General features: G+C 37.2%; 3 protein-coding genes across 7 annotated transcripts in view; 2 read left to right on the forward strand and 1 right to left on the reverse strand.

Moving 5' to 3' along the window:
• LOC116696890 (uncharacterized) overlaps positions 1-2,427 on the forward strand; it is a gene marked incomplete in the record, with an annotated part of 8,553 nt that extends 6,126 nt beyond the window's left edge. The window contains 1 exon segment of the mRNA XM_032528130.1: positions 1,613-2,427. Coding sequence (XP_032384021.1) covers positions 1,613-1,767 — 155 coding nt within the window.
• A 2,025-nt stretch (positions 2,428-4,452) lies between these two features.
• Positions 4,453-19,712, forward strand: LOC116696891 (uncharacterized). Of its 4 annotated transcripts, XM_032528131.1 has the most exons (7): positions 4,453-4,575; positions 4,629-4,676; positions 14,400-14,774; positions 14,964-15,221; positions 15,309-15,506; positions 15,634-15,741; positions 17,062-19,712. In XM_032528131.1, exons 1-7 carry the CDS (start codon positions 4,476-4,478, stop codon positions 17,250-17,252), a joined length of 1,278 nt encoding a protein of 425 aa, XP_032384022.1. In that variant the 5' UTR covers positions 4,453-4,475; the 3' UTR covers positions 17,253-19,712. The 4 variants fall into 4 exon arrangements, with proteins under 4 accessions (XP_032384022.1, XP_032384023.1, XP_032384025.1 ...); XM_032528132.1 differs by having other exon boundaries at positions 4,474-4,676; XM_032528134.1 differs by lacking the exons at positions 4,453-4,575; positions 4,629-4,676 and adding an exon at positions 10,834-11,014 and having other exon boundaries at positions 14,738-14,774.
• A 1,085-nt stretch (positions 19,713-20,797) lies between these two features.
• On the reverse strand, positions 20,798-26,965 carry cdx1a (caudal type homeobox 1a). Of its 2 annotated transcripts, none has more exons than XM_032528138.1 (3): positions 26,303-26,965; positions 24,955-25,100; positions 20,798-22,755 (listed from the first exon to the last, which is right to left on the reverse strand). In XM_032528138.1, the coding sequence occupies exons 1-3, from the start codon at positions 26,679-26,681 to the stop codon at positions 22,585-22,587; spliced, it is 696 nt and encodes a 231-aa protein (XP_032384029.1). In that variant the 5' UTR covers positions 26,682-26,965; the 3' UTR covers positions 20,798-22,584. The 2 variants fall into 2 exon arrangements, with proteins under 2 accessions (XP_032384029.1, XP_032384030.1); XM_032528139.1 differs by having other exon boundaries at positions 26,336-26,959.
• Between the last annotated feature and the right edge of the window lie 315 nt (positions 26,966-27,280).

Consider the following 27,280-nt stretch of genomic DNA (forward strand, 5'->3'; position numbering starts at 1 on the left):
CTTGGTCATTGCTGTGATTGAGAGGTGTTATTAGTGCAGGGTAAATTGACACGGGGATCCAGTCTGCTTACCCGTGAGGTTCTCATGGGAGGAAGTATGTTGTTGGCTGAATACACAGATGTTATTGTCTGGAAACATCCACTGTGATATGTGATCCCGTTGGTCAAGGTGCAGTTAATGAGGCTGTGTGAAGAAAACACATCAATGACGGATCTCAGTAAATATCAGTGTCACAAACTTGAAACTATCACATCATGTTCTCACTCACCACATGTAGATATTGTCATTTCTTTTGAGACTTTACTGACTTGGATTCCTGACTGAGCAGACCAGTCGTCCTGAGACCTCTGTTTTAGAGTGATGTTGTTAGTCTCAGTATTTCCAGAGAGCTCAACGTCTGTCAGTGTGCGTCCATCCAGAGTCCAGCTGTACTGAGGACTGTCCCCTCGCTCAAAGGAGCAAAACACCTTCATCTCTCCCTGGGACAGACACTCAGGCCAGCAGGACAGGACACAGGAGCTGAAGAAACACACTCAGATGATTTTCATAATAACAAATATTGGTCATTTTATAACAGTTTCTAATACAGAACAGCAGACATACATACACATGTAAATATGAATATATACAGTATTATTCAACAATAGAATATGTATGTGTGTCTCTTTCTACCACTAAATTTGCAAAAGAGTGATATACCTGAATGGTCAACTGTAGAGCCCGCGCGCTGATCCTTTTCCATCTAATCAAAGGTTTGAAGTTCATATTCACCTCCATCAGTCCAGATCAGGTCGTTGATCCTAAATGTTCCATTACCAGGAGTAAGAAGGATCTGTTGATATCTCATTAGACACAATCGTATAATTGTTCCAAGTGGAATATTTTTTGTTTTTGTTGTTTTGATTGACCATGTGTATTTAATTATTTCTGAGGCGTTGTCCATCAGCTGGAGGACCACAGTTCCTCCCAATGCTCCATAACACTGAGCTCCATCCTGTCGGCCATCACAGTAGGTTTCCACAGCTGGAAAGTTTAAAACATCAGTTGAAAAATAAAAATTACCGTTTTGATCCTTCAATTTCTACAAACTAAGGTTAAGACTTGTAGTCAAACAGAATCAGTTGGTTTGCTCCAGCCCTTTCTCTCTCCGACTCCCAGGGCCTGTTGCACGAAAGTAGAATAAGAGATATCCAGGATAAGTGAAAAGCGCAGCTTACTTAGTGTGATCTGCTCATCGCGGCTTATCGTTCAATTTTGCCGAGCCAGGATGAACAGTTGAGCTATGTCAAGCCAGAGGGTAGATACCAGGATAAGTGCACGTTCACGTCTTTCTCAATAGACCACGTTATCGATCACAGATTTACTGATGCAGAGATTAGAAGACGCATGCGCCAAATGTTTCCCCACTGACAGCTGCCCAATGGTACATTAGTAAATAAAATGATCAGTCATTTGTTCTTTTTGTTTTTGTTTGTCTCCATAAAACACCTGTAGTGTTACGTGGTACGATGACTGGCATCAAAGTGTCACTGAATCCCTGATAGTGTGGTGTAACTCTCCTGTCAAATCCCCACACTGACATGTGAATTTTTGTGTCTCTTTATCCAATCAGATTATATCATATGTGGTGTGCGAGCAGCTGTGGTGGTTCTTGCATTAATTGGGATTGCTGTCTATTTTGCTTGGAAGGAAAGGAAATACAAGATGGTCCGTCAAAAGATGGAACGTCAAGAGAACTCTGTTGTGATGGTTGAAGTGAGAAGTTGAACTTTAACTTTTTGAATCCAGCACCCTAGTGTCCCCTGACTCTTCTCACTCCTCACAATTTGTTGACTTGTCATAGTAATCCTTTACATAGAATGAATTAATGTGCAAAGACTGTGTTGTCTTGAAATGTTCAGTGTGTCACTGACTTTGGAGAGTGATACAGCTTCGAGTGGCCCAAAGCTCCACAGCACAGTTTATTCTAAAGCAACATGTGATAATGTGAACAAAGCTTATGTTAACATATTAGGAACTTGTTGTATCATATGCTTCCATGTTGTCATTGTCCAGTGAAAACCATGTTTCTCCAATTGTGTTGCATTTACTTTTGCATAGGTATCTGACCTAGTAGCTACATATCCTATATATTTTTTTAAATGGTGATTTTGCTTTCAGAGCATGTTTTTACCTTTTTGTGTTTAAGTCTAAACCATAATTTTACAGCATATAAAATGTTGACAAAGAGTAATAATGTGTTAACCATTTGAAGCATTTATTAGAAAGAGCTTCAACAGTTGTTGTTGTGTGTTGTTATGTTTTCATAACCTGTGAGTAAATCAGTCATTTGTCCTCAGTTAATGTACTGTAGGTTAGATAACCTTTTGTTGGCATTTTCATCACAGACTGTAACTTGATGACAATTGAATAAAACTTCCAGAATCATCATCAGTATTACAGTTATTCTCAACTGTTGATGGAACTCTTTTGAGAGCATTGCACATATCCTCAGAACTCTGCAACTCCAAACAAACACTCAGAACAAACGCTAAACTATATAAATCTCCTGTGAAAAATGAAACGCCACACTCAAAACAAGGTTAATAATTTTTTCAAGGTTTTACAATCTTCTCAAGATTGTCTTTCATGTTCAAATACCACACACACACATCACATGAATGGGCGTTTCTGAAAACCAATTGAACACTGATGTGGACATTGTAAAACACTAGTATGATTGGAGCATTTTGCATATCCAGTCTTACACTTACCACGCATTTACAATAGTCTGTTGTAAAATATCTTTGTATAATGTTTTTATATTCAAATATAAAACACATAAACATACTATCATTTACTGTATTAGTGGCACAAACATAAAGTATGATATGTAAAGTTCTATATCCAAAAGAAATAATAGAAAAATGTACTGTGATCAGTAAAAACAAACAAACATGTAGGATGGACCCTGCTGACCGTGAACAGCTTTTACAGCTTTATCTGCACATGCATCTTCCCTAGCTTGCAGAAGAGGTATACACGTTTGGGGATTGCGATGCTTCCTGTTTGTACTCTCTGCCTAGCCTCCCTTACTGTTACACCATGGTTGACCAAAGTGGCCTGAATCTCTCTCAAATGGATCTTTTACTGTTTTGCCGAAGCCGATTGCTAATTATACAACCTGTGTTTGCCCATGTGGTCAAAGGGGTAGAAATAAATTTGAATTTAGCATTCTGAAAGGCATTGTGTTCCATGTGAACACAAGAGATTCTATTCATAAAGACTGTGCCAAATGTAGAGAATTTTGTGTTTTGAAATGTGTGGTTTAGAACTGCAACATAATTGCAAAGCAGGAAATGTGCTTACATATTGTGTCTCAATTACCAGTGTTGGTGTAGAAAAATGAGAAAACTGGTGTAAGGTTTCCCTCTATGGTTTGGCAACATGAACACTTTTCAGAAAAACTAATTCAATAAAATATGCTTAAGATGATGCACTTACACAGTCTGATTCATATTGAGTTTAAAATATGTCTGCTGGAGGTGCACATTTTTTATATGGGGCGGAGATAGGGCAGAGAGAGAGAGAGAGAGAGAGAACATGAACCATGAACATTGCAGAGATTACAGGGAAGCATTATTTTTAAACCTCTCTGGGCCACATGTAGCCCACATATTTTATCACCTTGGGATTGTGTTTGTTAGTCTAACTTGTGGATACAGTATACGCCCCACAGCAAAAGACTGGAACCCTTTGTGAGAGGAAGAAATAATGATTTGGAACATTTTAGTTGGTTTTATATGCAAAGTGTTGCCAAGACTGGGTAAACTCACTGCAAGAAACAAAGGCATTGTTTGGCCAATAATAAAGTCTCAAGCTGCATAATCTACTTTATGTAGCTGTAACATAATATTGTCACAACAATCATTTCATTATTACTGCTGCATTGAATTATTAAAAAACACATGATTAAAACTTTAATTCTTGTTCACAATAATACAAAAAAATTCAGTGTTCATGTTTATCTGACAATTCTCTCTACGTTGAATAGGACATTATTCCACAATATTTCAATTCTGTAAAATTCTAGATGTTTTTTAATATAATTTCATAGACATTCATTTGTAATTCAAAATGACTTTTTTTTCTAAAACCTTCACTCTCTAAACAACATTTTAATGACAGTTTGGTGTGTAAATGTGCTCAACATGTTCTCATAGTTTGTCAGAGGCAACATGAGACCATTTTTGATCAAATTTAATTTGCTATTGTTCATTTTGAGATGTTAAATATGATGCATCATACTTATTTTATCAGAAGTTTTAAGATGGAGAGATGACAAATGTCAGCTGGCAGTCTCAAATCCTCTTTCAGAGTAAAGGAGGAATATTTCCCTCTCTTTAACTCAGTCCAACAGAGGTCGCCGTGTTGGAGGATAAAAGGGGAAGTCAAACTGATTTTCACTTCCTTTTCTCTTCTCTGTCCATAAAAAGATGTATACAACAACGCTCTGGTCGGCTCAAAGTGTTCACACCTTCTCGTCTGAGGCTGATCACTCACTGGACACATATCAGGCTGTTCAGTGTAGGATGTGCAGGTAGAAAATCTGCTGACTGGATCAACAGAGGCTGAACACAGAGGAGACATGGAAGCTGTGGTTGGACTGTTGCTGATGCTACTCGGAGTCTCTCATGGTGAGCTGTTTGACTGATAATAACAGTTTAAACACGTTAAAAAAAGAACTTTTTGTGCAGCTTTTTGTTTCTGGTATAGTTGTTGTATAGCATAAATTATCTTCTGTGGTTATACTGCAGGCTAGAGACACTTGTTGGTCCTAAAGAAATTACAAATGTTATTGATAAATTAAGATATGAAAATCGACTGAAAGCTGCAGCAGATTGAGCCTCATACTTACTGAGCTTTTCTAAGGTTCAGTAGCTTTCAAAAAATGGCTTATTATTTCTAAGAGCAATGGCGAACCCACATTATTGTGCATAAATAGATTATAACCATGAGCTCCTTTAAATTAATCTATTCAATTTAACTTTTAGGATTAAAGCACTTCATCTCTGACAGTTCAGATATGTAATTAATCTGATGAACACTGCTGTTCAATCTTAAAGTCACCAGAACATTTAAAATGAAACACTATATGGCAGAGTACAATGCTGTTGCAGTTATATCATGCTTAGTCATACTGCAACTATTCAATAATAATGTAGTAATTTTTAGAATTACTACAACACTACTTGGAGTTGATCTATTCTCTATTTCTTGCCCATCATTTTAAGAAGTAGCTATAATTTAAAAATAAAATTCTGTCTGTGTAAAAAAACAAAACCACAGCGTGATGACTTGGTGAATTAACGTCTGCTGTACCTGTTTTTCAGTCGTAGGCCAATGTAACTCAGCTAAAAGCCTGTTGCATAATGTGGTCTGAGAGGAGCACAATTGCACCAAACCCACTGTAGTTGGCCTAGATCATAATTTGCATATGCACAAAACGTTGTCATGGTAATTCATGTTGTAGAAATTAAATGATCAGAATTGTGATATTTACATTTTTCCCCCAGGTGTGGAAACCAACTGTGATGGCCGACAGGATGGAGCTCAGTGTTATGGAGCATTGGGAGGAACTGTGGTCCTCCAGCTGATGGACAACGCCTCTGAAATATTTAGATTCCAATGGTCAATTAAACCAACAATCAAAACAACAACAACAAATACAACAACAACAACAATACTCAACTGGAGAAATAATAGTATTGTGTCTAATGAGATAGCAGACAGATCCATCTTTACTCCTGGTAATGGAACATTTAGGATCAACGACCTGATCTGGACTGATGGAGGTGAATATGAACTTAAAACCTTTGATTCAGATGGAAAAGGATCAGCGCCGCGGATTCTACAGTTGACCATTCAAAGTGAGCAACTATTTTACCTACTGGTCTAATATTGATTGACATAAATGCCATATTTTATTGTTAAACTATATATATCTAATTTACATTTATGCATCTGTATATATCTGGCTTGACCTAAACTAACTCTGCACATTCATTAAAGTATTTTACCTATTTTGTTTTTGTCTGTCTCCATAAACAAACCTGCAGTCTTTGATAACTTAACACTCTGTGTGTCTCTTGTGTCTGTTATTTTTGAAGTGGGGAACCGGTACTTGCCGACGTTGGCCGGTGTACTGTCTGCGATGCTAATTCTGTTAGTGGTCGGCGTGGCTGTCGTCTGTGCTCAGAGGAAAAAGCCAAACAGCAAACCTAAAGGTACAAAAATAAAAACTTCCTTTTTGTGATCTTCAATAGCAGAAAAAGTGTATTTCTCTATTCTCTATTTCTCTACAAACTTCAATGATATGAGAGTTTAACTCTCGGCAATGTGTTTCCCAAAATTTTATAGTAATTACTCAGTAAAAGTCATGCATTGAAGCACTGAAATAAAAGCACGTAAGTATGATAAGGAAAATCTAAATGTCTTCAACGTCTTATAGTAGCCGAACAAAGTAAAAGTACAAAATGGAGGAAATGCCACCTGTGACTGTCAAAGAATATGTTTGGTATTATGACAGTATTATTATTATATTATTATTACTCATGCCTTAATGTAACAGCAGGATTTTACTGTAGTTGGATGAGGTGGAGCTCACTTTTAACTTTTTTGCAGAGGACTGCAACTATTGACATTTTGCTTTGTGGATTAATCTGCTGATTATTTTCTCCATAAATAGATTGGTTGTTTGGTTTGTATGTATTTACATGGAAATAGTGAGAAATGCTCATCACAATTACACAGAGGCCAAATTGACACCTTTACAGTGCTTGTTTTATCCAATTAATTAATTAATATAACAATTGTTTCAGCTGTTCTTGTATAAAAGGATTGTTTGGTATATGACAAAACATGAATGAATAACTGGTGTGAATTAAAAAGTACATTACTTCTAAAATGTAAAGTTAAGGTAGAAAGCAACATAAAAAAACACTCAAGTACAAGTAACTCAAAGATATACTTAAATATAGTACTTAAGTAAATGTACTTAGTTCCATTCCACCACTTCGAACACTGGTTATATCTAGTCGAATATGACGTTTTTTGTGCCATTTCTTCCATTCACTCTGCAGAAGAAGAAGACCATGAACTAACTTATGCTGATGTCAGGACGGTGCGACAGCCGGGGAGGCAGATGCAGCAGAGGGCAGAGACGGAGGGGGAGGTGGAGTACGGCCAGGTCAAGTTGTCAGAGCGACCTCAGCAGACTGTTGAACCAGCAGGAGATGAATGTGTGTACGCCAAGGTCCGTAAAGACACGTGATTCCCGCCGTTTAGTGTTTTTCACAAAGACTGCACCACAGAAGACTGAGAGAGGAGTTATTTGTGAAGATGCCCAACACTCTTCACCTTCATTTGATGTGATGTTCAAAAGGACATAATATAGATGAATATTACCATTTACCACTTTTACTGGTTGCCCAGTCAAGCAATACAAGTCAGTTCAAAGTCTCATCGCCATCACATTGTGGCTAGTTTTCAAAGTTAGAGCTTATAATGAAATAAAAATGAACATAAGACTCGAAAGACTAGCAGGAAGTAGGCCTCTTTGTTTAGATGGTATTAGTTATATATAGATTAGATTAGATTAGATTAGATTATACTTTATTTATCCCACGACGGGGAAATTCTGTCGTTACAGTAGCAGCATAGCAGCAACAGCAAAAAAAACAAAAAACAAAAAAACAAAACAATAACACACAAACAAGTAAGCACGAAAGAAATACATGGCAAGAAATACAAGGCAAGAAATACAGGCAAGAACTAGACAATGAAAATATGGTAGACTGAGTAAGTAAAATGCCGTCAAACAAAAGGAATTTTAAAGTGCGGTTGCCATGATAAGAGAACATGTACATATACATGTATATATATATATATATATATATATATATATATATATATATATATATATATATATATATATATATATATATATATATATATATATATATATATATATATATATATATATATATATATATATATATATATATACCTTTAAATGTGACTTTGTCTGTCTTATTTCTTAGCCTTGATATAAAAGACATTGGTGTTTAATGTTAGTTACAGATACTTGAAAATATCCAAATAACCTGTGCCTGGATTGTAATGGTGTCTTATTTGCGACACATTGTTAAAAATACAAAGATGTCACACTGTGCATATGTATATATTGTGCTAACGTTTTGTAACATCTGGATGTTCCACTGTCTCTAATGTGGAGGATTGAATGAGCAGAACATAAGGCCTGGGCCCCAATGACAGATTCTGACTGACTCCCACACCCTCAGTTACATCATACATTAACACACATCCTGGACTATTGTCCCTGACCATTGCACATACAGTACAGTGTACTGTATACTGGGAAATCTTGCTCATCCTCTAATATTTTTGACACCCTTTCTTTCTTTAACAGTTTTATTGAACATATTTGTCATAGTGTCTATTACAGACTTTTATTGAATGTTTTGTATTTATGTTCTTGACTGTAGCAGTACTTTGCTTTGTTGTAGATTATCTTTTTAATATGTTGTATGCACATGTAACACACCAAAGCAAATTCCTTGCAAGCGCAAACTCAGATATAGATCCATTGCTATATATCTGATTTTGATTCTGATTCTAACAGACAGGAATATTAAAATAAAAAAGAAGATTGTGGGAAGATTGTGGGAAGATGTTTCTTGTATGCTGACCTCTTGTTTCACTTCCTTTCTAGCTGAGAGCGACGCCAGTCTATTCTGTTTATGCAACATAATATCTAATGTTGAACCATTTTCAGACTCCTGTTAAAATGCTTAGTCTTCTTCTTTTTAAGGCTTTTATCTCTGGTCATAACTGGTCTCAACATTAATGAGGAAGAGAAAGGACCAGTTGGCCACAGTTTCTGCTTCTTTTCTTATCTGAAGTTGATCACCAGAGAAGACACGTCTGCCTGCTCAGTTTAGGGTGTGTGAGTGTTTTTCTGTGACATGTTTGTTAATGGCTTTTTTGCACAAAAGCATTTTCCTGTCTGCGTCATGAGAGGCCTAGAGGTTGTCATGTTGGAGGCTTAAAGGGTTGCTGTTGCTGATGCTACTTGGAGTCTCTCACGGAGAGCTGTTTGACTGATTACACTAACAACACATTAATATTGGGTCAATATTGTGTGAATAAAGTCTTTGCAACTGCAATACTGCAGCTTGGAGACACGTGTTGGTTCTAAAAGAAGGTCCATTTTAATTGAGCAGATTTAAACTCACATTTCAGTTTCTCTAAGGTTATAAATATTTCTTCATTTCCAACAGACATGGCAAATCCTTTTGCAGATGCTACCATTAAAATATAATTTTATTTAACAGTTTTTTAAACCAAATATCTCTATACTGAGTTCACTTTTTCAAAAGTGTTCAGACAATTGACTTAGGGTTATACTTATGTAGTTACAGTTTATCACTGTAAAAGTGTTCTACAGTAGATAGGCCTGCCAGTAATAATGTAGACACATTCTGTGAATAACAATGTTTCTTGAATACATCTGTTTTCCAGTTCTAAGATCTAATAAATATCAGATCATCAAAGAAAATGCATATCCCTTTGAAACATCCCTTTTGAAATCACAAAATAGGATGTGACAAGTGACAGTTTTCTGGAACTGAACATGTATTACAGTAAAAGGCATCGCATTAATTGTAGTAACATAAATGTATCTAGGGCGTAAATGTAGTAATGACAGCTGCTTCTCAACCTTGTTACTAATGACAGGGTTTACTGTATAATGCCTTCATATGTCTTCTATTTTGGTATCCAGGTGTACATGCTCACAGCTCACTTAGTGATAGACAGAGAGAGAAAGATAAATGGGATTGGAGGGCAGAGAGAAACATTTAAGACAAAATGTGACACTTAACTAACTAACCTATTTCCACTCAAAATCCATCCATTTTTTAATGCTCCAAAAAGGATTAGCAATGACTATATGATTGATCAATGGTTGCATGTGGCTTCTGTCTCTCCATTAGACTAATTCTGGTAAAATACTGCGTGATGCCATCAAATCTTACACTTAGCAATTGTTCAGTGTTTTTGAATGTATGTAAAAAGGTTTTTCAGATAAAATTACAAGCTACTAACAACTGTCAAATATGTAATACTGCTCCACCTGGAACATGTTAACACATGTTTCGGGATTGTCCAGTAATCTCGAAATTCTGGCTTCACATAAACTCAGTGTTAGCGGACATACTTGACATTTCTTATGTTCCTAATCCTGGTCTTTATCTCTTTAATGATAATTCTAATATCAATCTAAAGCAAAATTCTGTTAAAAATGGTATTTGCAGCTAGGGTTTATCTCTGCAAAGAAAGCAATTTTGAAATCATTCTGGATTCATAGCCCTGTCAACCTTGACGTACAACTGCGCAACTCAATAAGGTGCAACCAGCAACTGTACAAACTTGGAACTCTTTTTCATCTAGGATAATGTCTTGGACCAGGGACAACAGCTAGGAAATCATTGTGGTGAACTCTACCTGCCGGACATGTTTTTGTTACTTTATGTATTGTCTCACCTTTGTGATGTTTTTTCTTTCTCTTTCTTTTTTATTTATGTTTTCTCAATTCACCATAGTCACGTATGATTTTGGATATGTGTGTAACCCCCCCACCCCCTTTTTCCATTTGAAAAGCAATTAAAATGTTTCAAAATTTCCAGCTGTGGAAACAGGATGGAGCTCAGTGTTTTGAAGCTTTGGGAGGATCAATGGTCCTCCAGCTGATGGACAGCCCCTCAAAAATATTTAGATATACATGGTCAAGCAAAAACAACAACGATAGTCATTGGAAGAAATATGATTGTACTTAATAAGATATAAAACAGATCCTTCTTAACACCCAGTGATGGAACATTTAGGATCAACACGCCTGAGCTGGACTGATGGAAGTGAATATAAACTTGAAATCTTTGATTCAGATGGAAAGATATCAGAGAAGCGGACAGTTGGCCATTCAAGGTACACAATTACTGTTTATAACCTACTGGGAAATTTAGTAGCATTGCTAGACATCATGTCATGTTTCATTGTTGAACTGCATATGTATTTCACATTTCACATATATCTATTTCTGGCCTGTTCTGTATTGGAAACAGTATTCTGTTAATATGAAAAGCCACCTACATGTCACAGTGGGTGTTTGCAGCCAATAACAACCTTTGTATTGCAGCCAACAACTACTCCTACCAAGAGGAGTGACATCAAAGTGCCAATAACACCCTTGCACTCACATTACACACACCAATCAAACTTTTGTTATCCAAACAGATCACTTTGGTCTGTGAGCAGATGTAGCGATTCTTGCATCAATTGGGATAGTCGTCTATTTTGCTTGGAAGAAAGAAAAATACAAGATGGCTGAAAGTTCTGCCAGCCATCACAAGAAGAACCATCAAGAGAACTCTGTTGTGATGGTTGTAATTGAAACCAACACCTTAGTGTCTCTTTTACCTGCTGTGAATGGCCATGTCGGCATGAAAACAGGGTTTACAGTGGAAATTCTCCTCTGATTTTATTCTTCTCAAATTTACTTCTGTATCCACAGCTTGGCAGCTCACTATGAATTCCTTCTTATAAAAAAATTAGTGTTTTCTTAATTTTCTTTTTATCACTGTGGAAACTCTAACTGAACAAAAGTTACGTAATGTAACTCTAGTTCTATATTCAGAAGTGGAGCCGTCTGTAACTTCCACATATATTTTGTTTACCATGCCATAAATCATTAGACCTGGTAACAGGCATGAAGAATAACTGTTTTACTTGCTTAATGTAGATCCTATAGAGGTAACCGAGTTACATTTTGACAGTTTCATAATCAGTTAAAAACTCCTTATAGTTGCTTTAAATATTTTAGGCCATTTGTTGTTGTTTTTAATCAAGAGTTGCCAGTGGAGGGCAACAAAGTCTAAACAGATCAGACAACGAGCAAGAGAGAGAGAGAGAGAGAGAGAGAGAGAGAGAGAGAGAGAGAGAGAGAGAGAGAGAGAGAGAGAGAGAGAGAGAGAGAGAGAGAGAGAGAGATAGAGAGAGAATGTTTAGGTGATCTTAAACCAGGAACATTGCGGAGAGCATGATTTTTAGACCACTTTGGGCCAACAACAAGGTGTAAATGTGCATTTTATGCCCCTTGGGATTGCATAATTTTTAAATTTTTACCTTGTTGATATATCTCTGACAAAAGACAAAAAAATCTTTGGTCAGAGAAATAAAGAGATGGAACATTTCAGGGTCTTATAGGTGAAGTATTGCAAATACTCTAAGGACACAAATGAAGGGATTCATTGGCCAATTAAACACCACTTAGGCTGACATTGTGTACATATACAATATTGTGATATCTATCATTTCTTTATTACTGTAGTATTCAAGTATTCAATAGCTTAAATTCACTGATTAAATTAATCCTTACCCCTCATTTTCACTGTTTTTCAACTAATTAACCATTTAAACTTTTATGGTTAACCTTTTATGCTTGTGTGAAATTTCTCTTTAAGTTTAACTGAACATTATTTTCCACTATGTAAATCACAATATTCTAGATGTTTTAAAATTGATTTTATACATATTTATTTGTAATTACAATATTTTTTACAAGCCTATAGTATCTATTGAAATCCCTGTCCAAACAACAATTAAAAGGGACGTTTTATGTGCTTAACATGCTCTTATTATAAAGGTTAGAGCTATATATAATGATAATGACAGTGGCAGTTTGAAAAGACACATTTTAATTAACGTGATTTGTAATAATTCATTTAGAAATGATAAATAGGATTTATCATATTTCCTCCGAGATTGTGAGATGGAGAGACATACAGTATATACTGTAAGGGGTTATGATTAATTACTTAAAAGTGCCAGCTGGCAGTCTCAAATCCTTTTTTAGTGTAAAGGAGGAATGTTTCCCTCTCTTCCACTCAGTCCATCAGAGGTCGTTGCGTTGGAGGCTAAAAGGGGAAGTGAAACTGATATCACTTCCTTTTCTATTCTCTGTCTATAAAAAGAGAAATACAAAAACGCTCTGGTCGGCTCAAAGTTTTTACACCTTCTCCTCTGAGGCTGATCACTAACTGGACACATTTCAAGCTGTTCAGTGTAGGATGTGCAGGTAAAGCTGCTGACTGGATCAACAGAGGCTGAACACAGAGGAGACATGGAAGCTGTGGTTGGACTGTTGCTGATACTACTCAGAATCTCTCATGGTGAGCTGTTTGACTTTTATCACTAATTTAACATTCAAATGAGAACTTTTTGAGCTGCTGTTGGCTTCACGTTGTGTAGTACAGACATTATCCTTAGTAATGTGTAATACAGGTCTAATGCTGAAGGTTGGAGGCACCTGGTTCTGAAAAAGGACTACTTTTATGAATACATTAAAATAAAAGAATCATCTGACAGTTGCAGCAGATAAACATTGATATTTAACCTTTTCAAAGGTTCAGTAGGTCTTGCTTATACTGAAGCTATTTCATGGAATCATAAAAAAATTGAATTCAATTGATCATTGAAAAAATTATTTTCACTTCATCTTGAATATTGTTTAAATTTATCCCAAATACCGTCTAAAACCTAATTTAGTATTGCTGGGAAAGTTAGTATTGTTGTTAAACGTTCTGTATAATTTGAAATAATGTTCTACAGGTGTGAAAAACACAGCATGAGTTCATAATGACTGGATGAGGTTAATCAATGATAACATCTGTTGCAGAGAAATACTGTGTGTTTGCTAGCTGAGCCTTACCTGTTTAGAGTCAGGCCTGTGCAACACTCAGTTACACAACAGTTAACGGCTGCATAACGTGGTCTGAAAGAAAAACAGCTTCACCATTATAAATCAATCAAAACATTGTGAAAGTTACTGTTTTTAAATGCCCTGGGTGTGTAAACCAACTGTGGCTGCAGACAGAATGAGAGCGTCATCTTTGTTATTGATCATATTTTGTGTTCATATATATTGTATTTATTTAGTAGAATATTAATCTGAAAAAAATATAAAATAAATGTAGCTAAGTAAAAAGTACAGTATTACCCTCTGGTGGAGTAGTATAAAGTACCATGAAATGTAGTCACGTACTGTACAGAACTTTAGTAAAATTTCTTACGGTAGTTACATTTCACCACTGGTCAGGTTTGTGTAATCTCTCAGCTGGACAAAAATAACTTAATGTTTGCAAACTGGAGTCTGAGAGAGAAAGGGCTGGAGCAAACCAACTGATTTTGTTTGACTACAAGTCTTTGACCTTTATATTGTAGAAATTGAAGGATCAGAATTGTTTATTTTATTTTTATAACTGTTGTCTTAAACTTTCCAGCTGTGGAAACCTACTGTGATGGCCGACAGGATGGAGCTCGGTGTTATGGAGCTTTGGGAGGAACTGTGGTCCTCCAGCTGATGGACAACGCCTCTGAAATATTTGGATACACATGGTCAATCAAACCAACAATCAAAAAAACAACAACAACAAATACAACAACATCAACAACAACAAAAACAACAAAAATACTTGAAGGGAGAAAGAATTTGATTCTGTCTAATGAGATAGCAGACAGATCCTTCTTTACTCCTAGTAATGGAACATTTAGGATCAACGACCTGATCTGGACTGATGGAGGTGAATATGAACTTCAAACCTTTGATTCAAATGGAAAAGTATCAGAGCAGCGGACTCTACAGTTGACCATTCAAGGTATATCACTCTTTTGCAAATTCAGTGGAAGAATTAGACATACACGTCATATTCTATTGTTGAACTACATACTGTATATATTCCATATTCTACATGTGTATGTATGTCTGGCCTGTTCTGTATTAGAAACTGTATAAAATGACCAATATTCTTTTATTATGAAAAGTCATCTGAGTGTGTTTCCTTCAGCTCCTGTGTCCTCTGTCCTGCTGGTCCCTGAGTGTCTGTCCCAGGGAGAGATGAAGGTGTCTTGCTCCTTTGAGCGAGGGGACAGTCCTCAGTACAGCTGGACTCTGGATGGACGCACACTGACAGACGCTGAGCTCCTCTCTGGAAATACTGAGACTAACAACATCACTCTGAGACAAAAGGTCTCAGGACGACTGGTCTGCTCAGTCAGGAATCAAGTCAGTAAAGTCTCAAAAGAAATGACAATATCTACATGTGGTGAGTGAGAACATAATGTGATAGTTTCAAGTTTGTGACACTGATTATTTACTGTAGATCCGTCATTGATGTGTTTCTTTCCCACAGCCTTCATTAACTGCACCTTGACCAACGGGACTCACATATCACAGTGGATGTTTCCAGACAATAACATCTCGTGTATTCAGCCAACAACATCTCCTCCCATGAGAACCTCCACGGGTAAGACGACTGGCATCACAGTGTCAATTTACCCCTGCACTAATAACACCTCCTACAATCACAGCGAGGCCCAATGGTACATTAGTAAGTAAAATTATCTGTCATTTGTTCTTTTTTATTTTTGTCTGTCTCCATAAAACACCTGTAGTGTTCTGTAGTGTTAGTAACTCAAAGATCTGTATGTCTCCTGTCTCTGTTATAATTGAAACAGATTACTTGCTGATAGCGGCCGGTGTACTGGTTGCGTTGGTTATTCTGTTAGTGGTCGGGGTGGCTGTCGTCTGTGCTCAGAAGAAAAAGAGAAACAACAAACTGAAAGGTACAAAAAAACAAAACTTAATTTTTCCATCCCTTCATTCACAGTTTGTTCCTCCATTTGCACTAGTTAAACTAGCAGAAGATTTGCTTCAGCAGAAATACCCGAAGCAGAGGGAAATGGCCAACTTTGCTCTGTTCACTGGTCTAAAGCTCCACATCCTGGAAATTAGAGAACTTCAGAGGCAGATTTTTTTTCAAACTAAGTTTGCATAGTAACTAGAATCTGCTTCCCTCTGTTTCCAGTCTTTAATACAAACTTGAGTAATATCAATCTTTTAGTCTTACTCTCTGCAATAATGTATTTCTAAAAGTGTTGAACTATTCTTTTAACAATCCAATGTACAAATCCTCAGCGGTGGAGGAAATATTCAGATCTTTTGCTTAAGTAGAAGTACTACAGTCAAGGGTATAACTTTGGGTTCAACATTGGGGGGTTGAGATCTCTACTTCTGAACAAAATTTAAACTGTGTACATGTAAAACACTTCATTTCCTGCATCACATTTTCACATTGAAAATGTTGCAAAAGTGTGAAAGTATAATAAGGAAAATACTTAAAGTATTAAAAGTAAAAGTGTTTGTGAGGGATCAAGCAGTAAGGCACAAGGAGTCACATGTAGGTTTAGTTTACTGAAAAATAGCACAACATAATTGTTTAAAACAAAATCAAGTTAAAGTTCTTGGCCCAACAGTGTATTTGCAAACAGTGAGAAATGCTCATCACAATTACCCAGAGTTTATAATAACACCTTCAGCTTTGCCCAGTTGCTCAATTAACAGTCAAATTGTAAAAATATTAAAACTTAATTTAGTGTGTTACAATAATTATAAGAAGCAGCAAATCTTCACATTTGTGAAGTTAAAGCCATTAAATATTTGTACATGAAAAATGAACAATTACCCAATAGTTAATTAACTAATTTTCTTTCAGTCAACTAATTGATTAAAGCTGTAGTGCATAACCTTTTGATATTAATAAACGTTTGTTAAGTACAAGCCATTGTCAAATAAGTTGATACAAAGCTATATTAAGACTATCAGCTCCAGACAACTCTCTCTGTGTTCCTCAGTATAGCTGTAACGCTCCGACTGTGTGGTTGTCCTTACTTTATCATTGGGGGCAACGTTGCAACTACGCACAATAGCTTTTATTTAATGAGTAATTGTTTCAGCTGAACTTGGGAAAACTGCTGGGCAGTTAAATGCGAGTAGCTCAAATGTATACTTATGTTTCAGTACTTGAGTGAATGTAGTTAGTTATATATATATACCAAGACAAACACTGATTATAATATGTGCCATTTCTTCCATTCACTCTGCAGAAGAAGAAGACAATGAACTGACCTATGCTGATGTCAGGTTCGCGCAGCGGCCGGGGAGGCAGATGCAGCAAAGACCAGAGACGGAGGGGGAGGTGGAGTACGGCCAGGTCAAGTTCTCAGAGCGACCTCAGCAGACTGTTGAACCAGCTGGGGATGAATGTGTGTACGCCAAGGTCCGTAAAGACAGGTGATTCACACCGTTTAGTGTTTTTCACAAAGACTGCACCACAGAAGACTGAGAGAGGAGTTGTTTGTGAAAATGCCCAACACTCTTCACCTTCATTTGATGTGATGTTCAAAAGGAAAAAAATACAGATACAGTATTATTATTCACCACTTTTACCTCTGGGATGAACAAGCTTTAAAGTATCATTATCATCATCATCATCATCATCATCATCATCATTATTTGAATCCCAGTTTGGCTACACATATTTTTTTAAGTATGTCCATAATTTTAAACTCTCTCTTTGTATTAACATTTTGTTGTACTTCTTAGTTTTTACTCATTTTTAATTTATGAGCATATTTAGTTTTTTATCATTGTTAAAACAATTTTATTTTAATTTTATTTGCCAAAGGCTAACATTTTAAGAATAATGTTAATGTTACAACGTATTTGGTTTTATTACTCCAAAATGATTGGCCGAAGTGGACACTCTAAAGTGCTCTGACACGCTGTCATCTGTCCGTTCATGTTCAGTGTTTTAATTTCATATCAAAGGGATAAAGTAGGTCTTTTCTTATAGATTTCTTATAGGTTCTATGCGCTGTGGTTAATCTCACATCGACCATGCTAGTGTCCTTTGGCTCTGTTGCCATACAGTAAGATAAGTTTGCAGAGAAATGTCTTGTGTCTCAGGAAGTTTACAGTAACAGTAACCACCTATTAGTTTCCATGATGTAACACTTCTGCTTTGTCTTTGGCATGTGCTTTTACTCTTTCAGAATTGGTTTATCAGTTGGAAGGGGGGATTTTAAGACCTTACATCCACCTTGTGTCAGTTAATGGTGAAATATCCCCGTAATTTAATGATACATAAGAGTGGCTTGTGTACTTTTAGTCATACTTTAAGACAAATGTTAGTGGGCTGGGGGGGGGGGGAGACATAGATAATAAACAGTCTAAATAAATTAATGCTCAGGATTGCCTGCAACAGTAGGCTACATGCAGGTTGCTTAGTGTTTCTTAATACAGTGATTTAGCAGTAAAAGGAGGAACACCTTCTAAAGGAGGGTGCTGTTCTCTTTTTCTCCTTCACTGAAACGAGAGGGGACAAATATAGTGTAAGAATATTAACTACGTGTCAGATTCTTTGCATGCACTGTTTATCTTTTAGCACCATCAGGTTTCTTCTATAGTTTGACACGTTTCCTGTCTTTATCAGTTGCAGTTTCCAAGGTATCATTACTGAAATATAGATACCTGTAATTAAACCTTAAACATTGTGAATATTTAATTAATTGTAATAATTCAGGGTTTGAGTAATTTTATGGCTCTGACTTTCAGGTCTGGAGAAGAAACCATTATACATTATGTATATTTATGCTCCCTGTTTGTGGGTTAATAGAAATTCAGTTGAACGCAGTGCACTTCCTGCTGTTTCAAGATCTAATGTTAACCAGTTAGTCAACCAACTATCAAAAGGTTTAGAGTTAAAAAGCGAACATGGCAATTTGTCTGGAATTAAATTAAACTACATGCAACTGAGGACCTCACAGAAAATAATGCACAAGAAAATGGAAGTTCTTAGGTATTGGCTCTGAGTGCCCATCATATTCCTGTAAGATTCTCTATTAACTAATCTAAATATCTCTGAAATTCTGGTTTTCCTGCCTCTTCTAAAAGACCCAATCTTTTCTAAGTTAACCCTTGTGCAGTTTACATGCTCCAGCCCACTGGAGGAAGTGCTAGACCGCACAAGACCTAACAATAAATGGTGGAGCAGTTAGAATAAGGTCTCATGGATTAAGTTAATGTTTGTTCTCATAATGGAAATTTTGGAGTTATAACTTTTCATATTATTAAAGCTGCTATTGCATCTGCAACAGTCTTTGGTATGGACTGGGTCAGGAAGTGCACGGTCCAACCTTTGATCCTCTTGTCTCAGCTCAGTATCACCCTCTGAAACACTTCAGGATCTAGCATAATGTAATGATTCTTTTTATTTTTTGGGGGGGCATTTTAGACCTTTATTGAGCTAAAGACACAAAAGCGGAGTGAGAGTGGATATGACATGCGCCCAGCCTAATTTAATGCTGAAGTAGCCATATGCGGTTTGTTTTACTGTTGTTTGAGTTCTGTTTTTTTTTTTTTGTGACTTCTGTTTCCTAAAATATCATCTGTTGTCATTAGATGTAAGTTTTGGTTTTAAGGGTAAAATGCCACCGTGTGAGTTGTTCGTATGCTATGTATTTAATCAAAGAGAGAGGTTACATGAGTGGTTTGGTTTGTGTCTTGAGGTTAAAGATCTACCATTCAGCTGAATCACAGCTATAAATAGGTGTTTATGGTTCACGATAGTTGTAAAACAAACAACCATTTTGTTAGTTGAACCCTCTAGTTGAAAACAGTTGTACTTCTGACTGATATAATCTACTGAGCAAATAATTAACAACACAGGAGAAGTGTAACTAAACTGCTCCAACAATCCAGTATCCTTTTTGCCATTTGATCAGTCGGCCAATACTACTTTGTTCAATTTAATAATTGTATGAGAATTACATTGTTTAGTATTGTTGCAGCTAATATCTGTGCGACATAGGAAATCATGTTGAACATTAGCTCTTGACAGGTTTGGTTGAACCACAATTAAAAGTTTATTTTTCCCCCTGTTAAAAAGCAGGTGATATTGTCTGTGTCATGTGATGCTACACTGCCATGCCAAATGTCTCTATTTATAAAAACCAAGACTGGTGCCTACTCAGTTTTTGACTGAAGATATCATTTTGGGTTACTTGTAATTTAATATGCAAAGAATGTGTCTGCAACAATTTGTAAATAAAGTACATTTAAAGTTAAAAGTTTGATTATTCAGTATGTATAGAGTACAGCTGTTTATTGTGGAACAGATAATGTAAAGAAATGCAGTGTTGGCAGATGTAAAGGATTCTGTAATGTGGCCTTTACTGTTGTATGATTCCATAACAAATTACGGTAAAACAACGGTCATTAAATTCATGTCTTACAGTCCTTACGGTCATTTTAAAGTAATTACATAATGTTGTGGGCTGTTAAAGCGTAAGACCATTGGTACACTTCCTCCTTGGTGGCCTGAACTTATCGAGAAGCTTTTTCACTGTGGTAATGTTTCATAAACTTGTGGTGCAGAGAAAGCAACATATAGACCCACAGCTTGTGACTATGCTCAGTGGTAATGAACAGAAAAAACAAACCAGATCGATAAACCTCTCCACTGAGCATGCATTTCATATAATGTGTAGCAAATGTGCGCCAACATAAACTTCAGCTTGAACAAAATACAAACTATTTAGATTGTATTGAAAGAAAAAACAGGAAATCTTTCACCCATGCAGAAGTTGGTGGGACGGTAGTTTATTTTGAAAAGAAATGTATGCCAGCTTCTGCTGACTATTGTCTGCGGTACTTTAGTTACATTTGCCAATATTCCTTCCTCTTCTTTAAATTGACAAACAAACAGTAAGGATCTGACAGTGGTAACACTTCTTACATGCATAGTGTAGTACATCCTTTTTTTAAGAATATTTTTTGGGCATTTTAGGCCTTCATATTTATAGGAAAGCTGAAGAGATGAATGGGAAGATAGAGAGGGAATGGGCCGCAGGTCAGAGTCAAACCGCCACTGCATCGAGGAGTAAACCCTTACATATGGGCGTGCTCTCTATCAGGTGAGCTACCCAGACAACTGGTGTAGTGCATAATTTAACGTTTAATACATACAGTACAGTCAGTCCCAAATGACAAAATAAGCAGTGTGTTTTTTCACTGAAAATACTTAAAAGCTGAATGCCTGTCTGTATTTAGCGGCACGTGGATGTTGGTAGATCATGAGTCATGCGGCAGCTGTTTCAGGATGTGGCTAAACGCTGCTGTCTGAACATATTTATCCACAGTCATTTTTAAACATGCTTGCTTTCAGTTCCTTGCTGTTCTGACAATGTTGTGTGTGATAAAGATTTTTATTTTAGTTTTTATGTAAATATGAAAATCTGTTAAATAGAAAATGCCAAATGACATTTGTGATTTCATATCAAATAAGTACTGCTTTTCTTTTTTTGTCCATTTACCATTTCCATTACACCATACACATCAGCCTTCATCCATAACCAAAACCCATTAGTTTATACTTATATGATCATGCATCAATATTTCAACAGAAAAAAAAACTTAAAAGGTTGTTGAACTTCAGCACCATCTTGTTTAAGTTTTTTTCTTCTTCTTTTCTTAGTAGTAACAAACAACGCCCTTCTCTATCTAATTCCTGTAAATTCAAGTGCTAATAAAGAAATGTATTGGCATCATTTTACTTACACTTTCACTATTTTGGTATAATCTTTACTTTTTAGTGTGATCTTGAGAAGCACTTCCTCATTTCATTAAAATAAACTGGGTTAGGTTCAACCAATTTTCTTAATAATAAAACAGATATTCGACTATAGACAAAACAAACTTATTGTCATTTATATAAAATGGCATGGTGCTTTTTGGATGCTTTTATATAGACCTTAGTGGTCTCCTAATACTGTATCTGAAGTCTCTTTCTCAAATTACAGCATCTAGAGCCAGTCCCACAATGAGCTTTCCTTAGTATGTGCCATTTCTGAGTCTGTAGCTAATGAGGAGGAGAGAGGGGGGTCAAGATGGAAGGTGTGGGTGTGACCTTGACCAACTGCCACTTTGCTCGTTTGAAAGCCATGATGTTGCTCTCTTTCTCAAGGGTGGGCCAAATTCTCTGGGCGGGCAAAGTGGAGAAAGGGGAGGTAACGTTGCTCCTTATGACCTCATAAGGAGCAAGATTCCAGATCGGCCCATCTGAGCTTTCATTTTCTCTAAGGCAGAGCAGGATACCCAGGGCTGGGTTTACACTTTTCGCTATTTCGAGCCACTGGGGCATCATAGGCAGGCTCCATATTAATGTTAAAAATAACTCATAAAGTCATTTTCATGCCATGGGACTTTTAACCAAGATTCAGACACATTTTAGCATTGTGTTTATGTAAAAAAGAACTATTGAAATGCTTTTTTCATTGTTAGTTTATCAGCTATTCTTAAATAAGGCATGCAAATGTTAATCGGGACTCTCGTCCTTTTAATCAGTATCTTGGTACTGAAAATAATTACATTAAAGTCCTGTGATTGGCAAATTCCTACTACAGAAGATCAGTGCAACACACATGTAGTGCTTGTCATTGAAAGGCAGGAGGTGCAGCATTAACATCAAGGTGATGTGAATAATCATTCATTCTGTGATAAACTTGTAAAAAATAAAATGGCTCTATGTACATATTTCATGCAGTATCAGTCTTCCATATAAAATCCACCTAGTATTCCTCTGATATCGTATCAGACATAATGTTGCTGTTGTAGGTGTCAGCGGGTCCACCCAGTGCAGGCGGTGTGGGTGTAGTTGTGGAGGCCTGCTGAGAAGGCTGCTGCTTCTTCCGGGTTATCTTTCTCTCTTTCGCACGTCTGTTCTGAAACCAGATCTTCACCTGATATAGCAACATCAAAAACATGTTTATAATTTAGTAGGGGCTCTAATTGAATGTTACTAAAATGTGATCAGAAATAGCAAATGTTGGTACATTATCTGTTTGTCAGATCTGGCAAAAGTACTCACTTCTAAGTAGAGTAGTAGCACTTACTTAAGTAAGTACAGATACTTGTGTTAAAAAATAAAAGTAGAAGTAATGATTTAACTTCTTTACTCAAGTAAAAGTAACAAAGAACAGGCTTGTGAATTTACTTAAAGTATAAAAATGCAAATAGCCTTGCAAATGCAAACCATTTATGCAAAGCTACCTGGACCATGCATATGATAGAGAGCATGCTGAGGAACTTCAGTGGACATGGAAAAAGGCTCTTTGTATGCCATTGGCTTCATTTTAAATGGATGTCTGCCAAAAGGCCTGAAACATCACAAACATGATTACTGAGACAGAGACTGGGACTCCAGGTTAATATGATTCTGACTGAGAAGCAAGATATGAATTCAGTTGTGATTCTGTGAGAATTCACAGATCCAGTTTCTCTTTTTTAATCTTCCCCTTAACATTTAAAGTAATCTACATGTATGTGTGTGTGCTCAAAGATGGCTTCTGGAAAGAAAAGAAAAGATTAAATATGAAATTCTAAACAAACATTAAATGAAGAAGTTCCCCATACTTTAGAGTCATGCAGCACATTGGCCAGGAGTCCTTCTTGATGCCTACTATCTCAAACATCTCTCTCAGATAAGGCCGAGGATGATATGTCTTGCTGCTTGTCTGCTGAATCTCTGGGATCTCTGTTTTCTTCATTTTCAATCATGTCACCGTTCATACTATGTGCTAACGTTAGCGCCATCAAGCCACAATGATTTGCCGCAAACGAATGCCGCCAAATCTCTCAAGTCATCTTAGTGATGCGTCAAGTGCAGCGTACAGTATAGTCCCATCCAATTAGATTGAATATGCTATTGATGATGTTAACAAGAATAACGGTAACTCCAGTGAAATTATTTGAAACTTATTAGTTAGGACTAGATCAGGACTGTCTTTAAAGCTGATTCTGATTTCCAACTTTGCCCAGGTGTGTTAAAACACGGACAGAGACAACTTCTCTCTTTTGATGCAACATGCAACCAAGCTAACAGTGACAGCTAACACAAACAACATAATCACTTTCTCAACTGATTATTCTCTGGACAGCTAGTCTCTTTTTCTTTTCTCTCACTTTCTTCTCCGTGTGGCGCTCGCGTCCGCTCGTGGTGTGAGGCGCGTGTCCGTGTTATTTTCCGACATGATGACCTCTTTTACAAAACTAAAGGAACAAGGCAATTTTTTTTAAATGTAAGGATAAGGAAGTACTGACATTCGTGTTAAAATGCAAGGAGTAAAAGTAAAAAGTCGCCAGAAAAATAAATAGTAAAGTAAAGTAATAATATCAGAAAAATCTACTTGAGTAGCCTACAGTAACAAAGTATTTGTAGGCCTACTTTGTTACTTCCCATCTCTGTCTGTTGTCATGCTTTCCCTGTACTTATCTCTTGGCCTTTGTCTGTTATCAATTATGTTATCTTCAGTGGACGATGACTTGCAATGATTTTTCTTTTTTTGTGTGTGTAAGTAGTCTCCCACCCTGCCACGCCTACTTCTGCTTAAGTTTAATTTAGTTTCCTTTTTACCAGAATGACTTTATTGCACTCAACTGTGGGTGTGACAAGCAGAATGAGTAGGCGAAAAAAACAACAATAACAATAATAGCATTGTTAGAGAGGAGAGAGAGAGTGAAGGTTTCACCATTAACACTACTTAATGCAAGATGTTTTATTTGGCCACATAACATTATGGTTTATAGAAGTTTCTGCTGTTTATTCTAAAGCTTGTTTCTCCAAATGGGATTGTTGAAGAACTTTCTGCTAATGTGTACTGCGTTAGTATTAACTGCTTTGTATATCCATGATAATAAGAACAATACAGCACCAAGCAACTACATGGACTAAATGAACGTTACCATTAGCTGTGTTTTTCAGGGTTGCATTTTTTTCCTTCTAATATCACTAAAATATTAACAATGTAAATCGCATGACGAAAACACAACCTAATCCTTTACTCCTCACCACTGCCATCCCCTCACCTCACAAAAACAGAAAAAACAGAAACAGGGTTGTAGTGCCCCCCCCCCCCGCTATATTATATTCTCAGTCTCACCTGTCTCTCCGAAAGGCTCAGTGCCATTGACAGCTCGGTCTTCCTCCTTATAGTGATGTAGCGGTTGTACTGAAACTCCTTCTCCAGCTCCAGGCGTTGATGATCAGTGTACACCACCCTGTACTTGTCCTTAGTGCGAGTCTTTGCTATATAGTATCACACAAGAAAACCCTGATTTAGTAAAACAATAAATACAAGTTTGCATGACTGGCTGCCCTTGTGAATTTAAGTTAATAGGTGTGTTAAACATGATTATAATGTCATTGAGTCACGTGCACTGTAGGCCGGGGCCAAACAGATGACTAATTTGAAGACGTCTGGTGCCACATTCAAGTTCAGGCGCCACTTAAAGCCTCATCAACTCTATTAATCATGCTAACTACAACTAATGTAAAGACTTCTCACTGCATTGCATCAGTGGTTCTGCTTATCACTGTGAGTGATGTTTACATAGGTGTTTACACAGGCAGCTATTCATTGACACACACACACACACACACACACACACACACACACACACACCCAGAGTATTAGTAAAGAGTTAGTCAGAGTTATTGATCTGAAATATTGACCATGTGACAGCATTGTTTGAGACACTCTCACACAAACGCACACAAGCATGCAGGCCAACACACACACACACTCACACAAACACACATGAATACACACATGAACACAGAGGTGAGACGTGAGGGTTTGCCTTAAGAAGAGATTTGGCTTGACTTCTACAGACTTCCTGTAGTGTTCATGTTATCTAGCCAGTTTGTCACCCTTTTGCACCCACCCAGTGGACAGAGAGGGTGGGGAATTACATTTTTGCAGACTTCACGGTTGCCACTGTTAGCTTTGCATTGACATTTCGAACCATGCTGTTGGAAGGGAGAGGCAAAAAGCTTGATGAATGTGTGTGTGCAGTCAGTCTGACTTTACTCTGTGTACATGTTGAAAAGGTTCTTGTCTATAAATATGCGTTTCGCCATATCTGTCATCTGTAGGCCAACACCCACTCAACTCCTGGAGTTAAGCTTGTCATCATTTTGTGACTGCACCAAGGACTATCAAATAGCAATTGAGCATCCTTAATCATGTAGGGTAAGCGTAATCAGATGACACTTTTCCTGTTAGATTCATTTATTAGCATTTCAAATATCTGATTTGTGATCAGCCCCAAGATAGATTGAAAAATAGGCTCATGCTTTTAAACAAATTCAGATACAAGTTGTGTTTTGTTTTTTTTGTAAATTAGAAGTAGGCCTATTTATAATTAGGGCTATATCGTACCATTGGCTATTTATCGGCTAATACACTGTTAACAGCAACAACATCACACAACCTATAATACGCTTACATGGTGCCATGGTAACCAGTGTGAAAGTCCCACCTGAAACGGACGGTCTGGCGGATTCATTTGATCTCCTCCTGGAGCTGAAGGGGTCCTGTCCGGAGATGAAGTTGTACGGGGTGAACGATCCCCCTCCAGCGGCGGTGGGCGTGCTGCTCAGCTCCGGGGTGGAGACGCTGACCTGCCCTGCGCTGGGGCTTGACCCCGGGAAGCTGTACGGATATTCCTCCCGGGGAGCATAGACGGAGTTCCAGGCATGTGTCGACGGGTCCCCGACTCCCGTGACGTGATGGTAACTTGTGAAGTCATACGGAGGCGGAAAGTACTGACTGTTAAGTGACAGTGTCTGAGCCGGGTGTCTGGCCGACTGTAAGTTGGGGTACATACCGGTGTCCTCGTCCGACAGGTAGGGTGACTCTCAGGTATACCTCGGTGAATCAAACCACCTGGCTCATGTTATGTCTCCTTGTTATTTCCCAGCAGACTGTATCGCTATGTTTCTCTTCAGTCTAAGGTTCGGCTACCTGTGCAGTAAGACTACACACACCTTTATAGATTTACTGCCGAGGAGTTCAAAAGTATCATCATGACGTCACGTTTCACCTGAGACCCACCTGCCTGCTCGTCTTGGCGACGTTAGGGCATTGACCCTGATTTACCCAATCTGCTCTGGTGGATGATTTTGATAAGGCCATCATGTAAGGCGTGCGTGTAGTGTAGGCCTACATGTGCGCACGCCCATGCATGCACGCACGTGTGCACGTAGACGTGATCGGGCTCATGTGATATCCAGCACGGAGATTGTAAATCAAGATATGAGTTGGCTCAGTGTTGACAATATTCTATAAAGAGTAATACCACAATGTTGGCTAAAACATATTCATAATCTTACTAGGGACTGCTGAAGTATTAGTAGCAAAATGAAAAGTAAAAGTAGTAATTTGCACATTCATTATTTCATTTAACTTTTAATTGTACCAAACA

Source organism: Etheostoma spectabile, chromosome 10 (genome assembly GCF_008692095.1).
Source record: "Etheostoma spectabile isolate EspeVRDwgs_2016 chromosome 10, UIUC_Espe_1.0, whole genome shotgun sequence".
NCBI classification, from domain to species: domain Eukaryota; kingdom Metazoa; phylum Chordata; class Actinopteri; order Perciformes; family Percidae; genus Etheostoma; species Etheostoma spectabile.